Genomic DNA, 12,059 nt, shown 5'->3' with positions numbered 1-12,059 from the left:
GTTTAGTCGAGTAAGAATCGTTGATGTGAAAACAATTGACTCTCCTCCATGTAGATACAAATGATCAATCTGATCACGTTTTTTTTATATGTCGTTGATTAATAAAGAATCATGTTTTAACTTTCGTTTGGATTGAGTTATGATTTTAACTAACTATTGTTAAACAACAACTTCTATTTTAAAAATAATCGATAAATCTTAAGATTGATAAGTTATAGAGCTGTTCTCACACTATAGAGTATAACTTCCTAATAAGTCATATAGATGATTTATTTGTTAATTGAGATTATTATTGTACAATATATACAATATTATGAATGTTCTAGTTTAGATATAATCATCTTTTAATAAATCTCCTCAACTTACTCGATTCTGATAAGAGGAACAACCATTCCAACACTCACTGGCAATTGATAAATTTTGGTAAATTTTCATTTAGTTTGATACCTTAATCATGGGTTCATAAGTAGATTTATGTAATTTTTATGCGGTTTGATATCCCTAAATGGGTTAATAGTTAAATTTATACCATTTTTTTAGGTAATTTGATACCTCTCCATTGGTTCATAATTATATTTCTGCAATTTTTCTCAATTGGTTTATAAATAGATTTTTTCAATATTTCATACAGTTTGATACTCCTTCATGAGTTCATAATTAGATTTATGTAGGTCACGGATTTGATTCCATCTGGAAGCGTTTTGAATTTAAGCGGGGGCCATGACTATGGAGTGTCATGCTAGTTCTCCTTCATTTAAAAAAAAAATTAGATTTATGTAATATTTAATACAGTTTAATACCACTCAATGGATTTATAATTAGATTTCTGCAATATTTAATGAAATTTGATATCCTCCGTTAGTTCATAATTAAAATTTCAATTTGATACTCTCCATGGGTTCATAGTTAGATTTTTACAAATGCAGTTTGATACTCATAACCATGAGTATTTTAACAGATTTACAAAACCCATTGGGCCAACATCATTGATAAATACTATTGGTATTATTTGGAATTTCGAGACAGTTTTTTTAATTTTATAATTCCAATATCTTTTGATTTTGATTTAAAATAAATAGATCTCATAAATATTCATAATAATATTTCTTTTCATTACATTAATACTATAAAAATTATGTTTAATTTTGAGACCAATAAAGAATTCTGTAATTCTAGGGTTTTTAATTTTAATTTAGAACCCATGATCTTATAAGATTCCATAATAACGATTCTTTTGATTACATTAATACCATTGGTATCATATTCAACTTTGAGACCAAGAAATAATTTTGTAATTCCAAAGTTTTGATAAAAAATTTTGAATCAATTAAAATTTTGTTTCTATAAGATTAGATGTAGGGGTGAGCAAACGGGTAAACTCAACCCGTATTACCCAACTCATATTCAACCCAAATTAAATTTACCCAACCCATAATTCAACCCATATTATTTACTAATATGGGTTGAGTTGAGTATGAGTTGGGTAACCCAAATTATTTTATTTTTATTTTTTTATTTAACATGTATTTGACTCATTTAACATATTTTTATTCGTTTAACACATTTTTCACGTTTTTGACATTTTTAATACGTTTTTCACACGTTTAACACGTTTTTCACACGTTTCACACGTTTTTGGCACGTTTAACACATTTTGACACGTTGAACACGTTTTTCATGTTTTTGGCATTTTTAACACGTTTTTAACACGTTGAACACATTTATGACATGTTTGACACGTTTTTTCACGTTTTCGACACGTTTAACACATTTTGACACATTTTGGCACATTTAACACGTTTAACACGTTTTGACACGTTTAACATGTTTTTCACATTTTTGACACGTTTCACACATTTTTCACGTTTTTGACACGTTTTGACACGTTTAACACGTTTTCCATGTTTTTGACACGTTTTCCACGTTTTTGACATATTTTCCACGTTTTGACACGTTTTGACACGTTTAACACGTTTTCACGTTTTCGACACGTTTAATATGTTTTTCACATTATTGACACGTTTCAACGTTTTTCACATTTTTGACACGTTTAACACGTTTTGACACGTTTAACACGTTTTCCACGTTTTGAGACGTTTAACACGTTTTTGACACGTTTTTCACATTTTCGACACGTTTAATACGTTTTCAACACGTTTAATACGTTTTTCACACATTCAACACGTTTAACACATTTGACACGTTGGACACTATTTTCATGTTGACATGTTTAACAAGTTTGACACATTTTTCACGATTACAACACATTTAACACATTTTGACACATTTTTCACGTTTTTAGCACGTTTAACACGGTTTGACATGTTTAACATGTTTTTCACGTTTTTCACATTATTAACACGTTTGTAACATGTTTAACACGTTTGTAACATGTTTAACATGTTTTTCACACGTTTTTCACATTTTTAGCACGTTTAACACGTTTTCCACATTTTTGGCACGTTTAACATGTTTTCCACGTTTTTAGCATATTTTGATACGTTTAACACGTTTTTGACACGTTTAACATGTTTTTCACATTTTTGACACGTTTAATACGTTTTCACACGTTTGATGTCAAACGTGTGAAAAACATATTAAACGTGTCAAAAATGCCAAAAACTTGTTAAACGTGACAAAAACATGTTAAAACTTATCAAAACGTGTTAATGTGCAAAAAAAAATATGTTAAACATGTCAAAAATATGTTAAATGTGTAAAACGTGTTAAAATGTCAAAAACATGTTAAACGTACCAAAAATGTAAAAAAATGTGTTAAACATGTTACAAACGTATTAAACATGTTAAACATGTTAAGAATGTGAAAAACGTGAAAAACATGTTAAACATGTCAAAAACATATTAAACGTACCAAAATGTGAAAAACGTGTTAATGTGTGAAAAACGTGTCAAATATGTCAAAAACGTGTTAAAATGCCAAAAACGTGAAAAACATATTAAACGTGTGAAACACGTGTGAAACGTGTGAAAAACGTGTTAAACATATCAAAAACATGTTAAAATGTTTAAAACGTGTTAAGCGTGCCAAAAACGTGAAAACCGTGTTAGACTTATCAAAAATGTGTTAACGTGTTAGTTATGTTAAAAACGTGTTAAACGTAAAAAAACGTGTTGATTTTGTCAAAAACGCGTTAAACGTATTAAACATGTCAAAAACGTGTTAAACGTGACAAAACGTGTTATTAGTATGAAAACGTGTTAAACATGTCAAAAATCTGTTAAACGTGCCAAAAACGTAAAAATGTGTTAAACGTGTAAAAACATGTGTTAAGTGTGAAAACGTGTTAAAAATATTAAAAACGTGTTAAACGTGTTAAATATATCAAAAACGTGTTAAAATATCAAAAATGTGTTAAACGTGTCAAAAAACGTGAAAATCGTGTTAAACTTATCAATAACGTATTAAATATGTTTAAAACGTGTTAAACGTGCCAAAAACGTAAAAATTGTGTTAAACTTATGAAAAACATGTTAACGTGTTAAGTATGTTAAAAACGTGTTAAACGTGCCAAAAACGTAAAAAACGTGTTAAACTTGTTAAAAACGCGTTAAACGTATTAAACATGTCAAAAACGTGTTCAACGTGAAGAACGTGTTATTAGTGTGAAAATGTGTTAAAAATGTCAAAAACGTGTTAAACGTGTCAAAAACGTGAAAATGTGTCAAAAATGTGAAAACGTGTGAAAAACGTGTTAAACGTATGAAAAACGTGTTAAACGTGTGAAAAACGTGTTAAACGTGTGAAAAAATGTTATAAGTGAAACGTGTTAAAAATATTAAAAACGTGTTAGATGTGTGGAAAACGTGTTAAACGTGTGAAAAATATGTTAAAATGTCAAAAACGTGTTCGACTTAAAGTTGGAAGATGATTAGTTTATATTTGATTAATAATAGAGAATTAAACTAAATTTATATAATTTGGATAATTTGGGTAACCCTAACTCAACCCAAATTAAACTCAACCCATACTCAACCCAACCCATACTCAACCCAACCCATATTAACCAACCCAAATTAATATTTTGGGTTTGGGTTAGGGTTGTGTTTGGGTAAACCCATATTATGCTCACCCCTAATTAGATATATCATTTTCAGCTATCAAAATATAATCTACATATACCAATGACTATAAATTTCTGATAATTATGTTTATTATATAGACAATGATAATGTTCTGATCTTTGTTATATTCATTATCTTAATCTGAAGATGATATATTATCACTATTACGAGAACTCTCAATCTTTATTATTTGTTTTCTTATTAAATGGGAAAATATTTTGATGAAATGTCACATCTCTTGATGTCACTATATTATTTAAATTAATTTGATATAATATGTATCATTTTGTTTTGAAGGATATCCTACAAATATGTTTGATTCTTCTATGTTCAAATTTCATTTTTTAGGATTATTGATAGACATATAACATAAACATTCAAAACTTTTGAGAATTTTATAATTAGTTTCATATTTGTTTCAATATGAAATGTAGAGTTTTCAAGTTTAAAAATTCGTTGCAATTTGTCTATTACAAATATTGCAACAAGAAGTGATAATGACTACAACTTTATTGGTTTATTCGAATCACTCAACAAACATCCAACTACTAGGTTAAATGTCTGTGTTTTTTTTTACAATCCCGTGTTGTTGTGAGGTGTAAATACATGTTCTTTGGTGAATAATTGTCAATTCATTAAAAGATTGTGTATACATAGAATTATCAAAAATATGTCCCATTATCATTTCTAACTATTTTAACACTACTTTCATATTGATTCTTGACTAATGTGAGATATATTATTATTTCTTTTTATCAAAAATACTTGTTTTGTTTTTAAAAAAATACTTGTTTTGTTTTTCTAAAGAAATTTTTATGTACATCTTGATTAATCATATATTATAGTTAACATAAAAGATGTATTAGTTAATAAATGTTCTTTATAAGGTCTTATACACTGATGTGTATGAGATCAAAAACGTTTTCTACAATTGAAGTTCAATTATCACTTTTCATTATTTTAATATTGAAGTAAAATTGATTTTTAACTACAAGAACACAAATCTTGATATTTTTAACTTAATGAATGATTCTATTTGATTCATTTGTCAAGTAAAAATTATTTTGTTTTCAAATTTGTTTGAGTTACTAGCTCCAAATCTATTAGTTTCATTGTATTGCTTTGGTTAATATATTTTTGCTCATACTTTATTCGAAAGAAAACGAACAATATAATTAATTATAGTCAGAAGACTTACATAGATTCTCCAACAACTTTTTTCTTTCTTTCAATCTTTTGAATAATTTTTTAAACATCTGTAATCAGATGTAGTTTCTTGATCATTGTTCTTGATCGATTTGTTTGATGATTCATTTTTGTTGATAAAGTTAGGTTTATTAACTTCTTCTGATCTGTCGAGTAAGTGGTTGAAGTCGAATGTGTTGTTTTTATTTTTAACCTCGCTTTGATACCATGTTAAAATTTATGCGGATGATTAAACGTACTTTATTCAAAAATCGATCACAAACGAAGATAAAGTTGAGAATTAAAGAGATAATAGAGAGTTATTTATGTTTGTTAATGAGAATTTATGACTTAATTGATGTATATGTACATAAATTTAGGAAATATTCCTAATTAGCAAAGTTTTAAAGTATTATAATATTCTATACTAAATAAAGTATTTCTTAAATATATAATATCTTAATAGAAGAGGTGGATATATGAGTTTTTTTAATTTTTGTTATTTTTGTATTCATTTCGGACATAAAATAAATACTAATCACAAAATAAATAAATAAATAAAAAATATCTAGTCAAATATTGGATGTATATTATTTAAAAGAGGTGTAATCTTAGTAAGATTTAGTAAATAAATTTTAGAAGTTCACTTTTCCGTTTGTTTTAGGGTTAAATAAATAGTTTATTTAAATAATTTTTTAAACATTTTTATAATTATCCGTAGTTTCTTGATCATTGTTCTTGGTTGCTTTTGATCGATTTGTTTGATGATTCATTTTCGTTGATAAAGTTAGGTTTATTAACTTCTTTTGATCTGTCGAGTAAGTAGTTGAAGTCGAATGTATTTGTTTTTCTTTTTAACTTCGCTCTGACACCATGTTAAAATTTATGCGGATGATTAAAGCGTATTTTATTTAAAAATCGATCACAAATGAAGATAAAGTTGAGACTAAAGAGAGATAGTAGAGAATAAGAAAAAAAGAATAATTTTTATTATTATTTATGTTTGTTGATTAGAATTTATGACTTAATTGATGTATATACACATAAATTTAAGAAATACTCCTAATTAGCCAAGTTTAAAAGTATCATAATATTTTATATTTTAAATAAAGTATTTCCTAAATATATAATATCTCAATAGAAGTGGTGGATATATGATTTTTTTTTAAAATTTTGTTATTTTTGTATTAATCTCAGACATAAAATAAATACTAATCACAAAAAAATAAATAAATAAAAAATATCTAGTCAAATATTTGATGTATATTATTTAAAAGAGGTGTAATCTTAGTAAGATTTAGTAAATAAATTTTAGAAGTTCACTTTTCCATTTGTTTTAGTGTTAAACAAATAGTTTATTTAGATTTACCAAATAACTTTTCCATAAAATAGAATATCATCCTGCTTTATCAGCAAACGTTTATTAAAAAAATCAATATATATTTGATAGCCTAGTACATAAATAAATATATATATATACCTTCATCTTCATATTAACTACCATATCATAAAAATAACCATGACCCCTTCCATGGTGTACCCTATATTGATAGTTCTTTTGGCAGTTGTTCGTGGCATTGTCTGCGTTGAATTCACTGTGAGAAATGACGCACTCTCAACCCCAGGTGGTAAGCGATTCGAGAATGTGATCGGACAGGCTTACATTAAGGCGACAATGATAAAATCCTCCAATTTCATATGGAATATGTTCAAACAACAAAATGCACAAGATAAGAATACATACAACAACGTTGAGGTTGTCGTATATAATTACAATGGGGGCGAAGCGTATACCAGCGGGTCAATCATTAATATCAGTGCCTTATACGTTCAGGTAAATTAGATATCCATAATTCTTTGTAATTAGCAACAATGCAACATCATAAGATATTGTATTAATAACGACAGAGTGAACCATCGCTATAGGTCATAAACTTTTAGCGACGATTTTTTATAACTAGAAAATGATCATAATAATTATACAATTACTTGTAGGGTTACCAAGGTAATGTGAAATGGGAGATCACATCCCTTGTCTACCATGAAATGACCCATGTTTGGCAATGGGATGGGGCTGGCAAAGCACCGGTAGGGTTAGTAGAGGGAGTAGCGGATTACACTATCTTAAAAGCGAATTATTATCCTCCTGCATTTGCCAAACCTGGAACGGGAGATAAATGGGATCAAGGATACGATATCACAGCACGATTTCTCGAGTATTGCGAGAGTTTAAAGCCAGGATTTGTTGCTGCCCTAAACAAGAAGATGAAAGATACATATAATGTACAATATTTTAAAGACTTGCTTGGGAAATCGGTGGATCAATTATGGAAAGAATACAAAGCTAAATATAGTGGTGGGAAAGTTGTGGAAAAATTAAACTTGGAAGAGATTAAACCAAGGAAATATAGTGATAGATATTTGGTGTAGAAGAAGGATAATTTGATGCTGATTTGAATAATAAGATGTTTAACTTGAATGAATATGAATAAATGGTATGATAATTTTGATAATAAAATGAAATTTTATTAAATTTAATTTTTAGTTTTGAGATTATTCAAGTATTATTACAAATTTTGTTATGGTTGAAATTTATTTTAAAATCACAACCAAATTTGTTTGGTATTGGTTCTGATTTTTAAAGATTGTTTTGAAAATTATTATTTGATAAAAATAATTAGAATAATAATGACAGATTTTTTTTTTTAAAAAAACTTATAAATAATTTAAAAACCCAAAAATTCCCACTAGTCAACTATATTTATTCAAATTATATATATTAGGCTTATTTCATTTGGGGAAATTTGAAAAAAAAAAAAAATTCTATTCCTAATTGAATCATTATTCATATCATCAATCAAAATATTAAAATATTATATAATTTTAAATTATTATTTTTATTTTATTATACATATATTAATATTTTTTAAGTCTTTTTTATTAATTTTTTTAAATCATCAAAATCATTATAATAATTACTTTTTAAATAAACAGATTTAAAAAAATTCCCAATTCAAACAGGACCTTATTATTTTAATAAAAAGTAATAAAATATTTTGAAATGAATTTTATGTTTTGAGTTTTTGTATTAAGATTAATAATTTTAGTTTATATATATATTTGTTAAAATTAATGATAATTTCAAATAAATTATTTAAAATTGTCATTAATTTTAACCATTAAAATTACTAATCTTATTAAAAAATTTAAAAAAATTATAATTTAAAATTTTATTATTACTTTTTAATTTATATATGGGAAACGTGGTTAGAGTAAAGATCGTCGGCACTTTCGGCACGATCGGCACGTCTGGCACGTTCGACACGATCGGAACGTTCGACACGTCTGGCAGGTTCGGCACATCAAGAAACATCGGTTAGGGTTTGAACAAGGTATTCGTTCAAGATTGTTACTCTGACTTTAATCCCTTGTTCTGAAATCTTATTGGAATATGGGTAAAAAGAAAAACAACAAGGCGAAAGAAGTGCATGACTTTGTTCTTAAAGGAATTAACGATACTGCAAAGAAGAAAATTAACAAAAAAGCTAAAGAAGTAATGAATGAAAAAGTGCATGAAAGCAACAAAGACTCAATTGCTGCTCAAAAGCCTTTGGAAAATAATGTAGGTATCAAGGAGAAGAAAAAAAGAGTTTGGATGATAGAGTATAATGAAAGAACCAATTTATTTGGACTAAAAAATCAAATCACAAAACTCCTGATGAATGCTAAGAAATGAGAGATTGTACTTAGGAAGGAGAAAATGCAAAACACAACAGTCCAACATAACATTCACTATCTCCAGGGCTGGAATTTACTCATCAAGATGGATGAATATGAAGTGATAGTAAAATGGTCTGTTGCAATAATGAGGGAGTTAATAAAGACTCCTAAATCAAAAACCTATACTATCAGAAATAATTATACATGAAAAATCAATGAAGTCTGGAAGAACAATATTGGGAAAAAGATTGAAAATCATGCATACAAAGGAAAAATCTACTTGGGCAATGTACAGACAAAAGTGAAGGTACTGAACTCTCCTTTTGAATTTAAATTGCCTGTTGTAGTAGAAGAAATTTGTGTTAATGAATGTGAAAATATAGTGGTGGAAAACTACATAGGAAAGAATAAAGTTTCCTTCATAGTCACCAAAGAAGCACTTATGAAGCAATGGGAGGAAAATGGACTGAAGAAAATTTCAGTAAATGTACATAATCTCTACTTTCTGAAATTCAAGAAAGGATCGAATTTGGATGAAATTCTGAAAAATGGGCATACATATATTGGATCCAACTGCATTAAGTTGGAAAGATGGTCTAAATATTTGAACCTATTAAGAAAACCTAAGGAAACAACTCAAATATTGTTCAAATTTTGAAATATCCCTGCACACATGTATAATGTAGAAGCTCTTTGTCATTTTGCAAGTTTATTGGGTAAACCATTATATATGGACCCAATTACTGAAGAAGGGGAACATATTTCCTTTGCTAGAATTAGCATTGAGGTACATTCTGGAAGTACATTGCCAAATAAAATGACAGTGGTAGACATGAAAGGAAAATCTAGTAACATGAGAATCACTTATGAGTGGAGGCCGCACAAGTGTTTATTCTGTAATACATTCTAACATGCCAACACGAAATGTGTGCTCAAGCTAAGGAAGAAGAACAGAGAATACTAAAAGGCCAGGAAAAGAAAAAACAAGATAATAAGATAGATGAGTCTATAATCAAAAAACAAAATGTGGAGGAAGAACATGAAGTTGAAGCCAATGAGGACTCTAAAAAGGAAGAAAGCAATGTGATTGAAGAAAAGATGGTAAAGGGGACTCTAATTAAGAAGGGGATAAATGTTGTAATGAAATGGAGGTTGAGGAGGAAAAAGGAAGTTGATTCTCAAACAATTCAAATTGTAGTAGAGGAAACCAGAAAGTAAAATACTCAGACTAATCAAGTTGAAGCAGATGATACTAAGGCTGATGCAGATGATACTAAGGTTGATGTAGATGATACTAAAGCTGATATTGAAGAGATAGTTGAGGAATTAAAATCAAATCAAGTTGAAGGGTTGTCAATGAAAATAGAGAGGAAGATACTCAGGCTAATCAAGAGGAAAAAAATAATTCCAAAGTTGGTACATATGAATCTAAAGTTGCTGAGGATTTTAAAGTTGAAGCTGAAGGAAATGAAGACAATGATCTCGTAATTCAAGTTGAAAACAACAAGGTGAAGAGAAATTCTGAAAATCTATCAAATCAGAACGAGTTCAGATAAAGAAAGAAATCATAATGAAAATAGACAATATTTATCAACCTCTTCAGTTTATCTCTATTTCATTGCAAGAGAAAGAGGAAGGGGAAGATGAAGGACAAAGGGAAGAGGAAGACAACATGTTGATATGTAAATAAAAATCATGATTGGGATAATTAAGATTTAATACCGTTTGTAACCTTTGTTTGTAATCTCTTTTTCTTGTAGGTTTTGATTGCTATTTTTTTTCAATTCATTTCATGACTAGAATTTGTTTAGCTTTGATTCTCGACCCTCCCATTTTTGTGATTTTAATGAAATGGTTTTAACCGTTTTTAATTTTTTTTTTTATTAAGTTAAAATATTAAATATATATAAAAAAAATAGAAAAATCTAAATTTAGGCTAGTCTTCTTTGAAACCCCTCCAGAGGAGCTGAGTTTGAACTTTTTTTTTTTAATTATAATTTATTTAAAAATTATTTTTATTTTAAATATTTTATTTGGATATTATAATATACTATATTACATTCTAATTATGTAATACAATTAACTCTAGTTCTAGACATTATAAACCTACCATTATTTTGTGACAAATTAGCCGGCCATTGTGGGTTGACTATGACCAAGTCTCCTTTCAAGTCTTCTACCAATTAATATAATTAAATAGTTCAATGCCGTGTCAAAGATGAAAAAAAATGAAACATTGGAATTATAAATTAATAATTTGAAATAAATCTCAAAATAACTCTCTATATATACATTTGAACAAAATATATCAAACTCAACCAAATATGGCATACAAAAAATCTATATTATCCTTTCTCTATATATTCCTAGCAATGACCGTCCAAGCTGTCGAATACACGGTCACCAACACCGCGGCAGGAACCCCAGGCGGTGTTCGGTTCGACAACGAGATCGGATCCGATTACTCCCTTCAGATCCTGTCCGAGTCCACGAGTTTTGTATGGCAAATATTTCAACAAAACCAAGACTCCGATAGAAAAAGCGTGGCTAAAGTTAGCACGTTTGTCGAGGCGTACACGAGCAACGACGAGATCCACGTCAGTGCAGAATACATCGCCGGATATTCCGGCGACGTGAGGATTGAAATCATCGGGGTTTTGTACCACGAGATGACGCATGTTTGGCAGTGGAATGGAGCCGGGCAAGCGCCGGGCGGTTTGATTGAAGGAGTGGCGGATTATGTGAGGTTGAAATCGGGGTTTATTCCGAGTCATTGGGTTCAACCCGGGCAGGGTGACCGATGGGATCAAGGTTACGATGTTACGGCTAGGTTTCTTGATTATTGTAATGGTTTGTTGGATGGATTTGTGGCTAAGTTGAATGAGAAGATGATTGATGGTTATAGTCAAACTTATTTTGATGATCTATTGGGGGAGAGTGTTGATCAATTGTGGAGTGATTATAAGGCTAAGTATGCATGATTGAGATTGTAAAGCTTCTAATTAATGGAAGAAGCTGTTTTAAATTATCTAGTAAGGATTTGAATAATAATAATAATAATAATAACAATT

The 12,059-nt window shown here is 28.6% G+C and overlaps 2 protein-coding genes across 2 annotated transcripts; both read left to right on the top strand.

Annotated features, from left to right (window-relative positions):
- The first annotated feature begins 6,787 nt into the window (after positions 1 to 6,787).
- Positions 6,788 to 7,698, top strand: LOC124935516. Its single transcript, XM_047475947.1, has 2 exons — positions 6,788 to 7,102; positions 7,264 to 7,698. The coding sequence occupies exons 1-2, from the start codon at positions 6,788 to 6,790 to the stop codon at positions 7,696 to 7,698; spliced, it is 750 nt and encodes a 249-aa protein (XP_047331903.1).
- Positions 7,699 to 11,312: 3,614 nt separating this feature from the next.
- Positions 11,313 to 12,059, top strand: LOC124936369. The gene has a single exon (XM_047476864.1). It carries the CDS (start codon positions 11,313 to 11,315, stop codon positions 11,967 to 11,969), a length of 657 nt encoding a protein of 218 aa, XP_047332820.1. The 3' UTR covers positions 11,970 to 12,059.

This window comes from Impatiens glandulifera, chromosome 4 (assembly GCF_907164915.1).
Source record: "Impatiens glandulifera chromosome 4, dImpGla2.1, whole genome shotgun sequence".
NCBI classification, from domain to species: Eukaryota; Viridiplantae; Streptophyta; class Magnoliopsida; order Ericales; family Balsaminaceae; genus Impatiens; species Impatiens glandulifera.
This window is presented reverse-complemented; position numbering and strand designations above follow the sequence as displayed.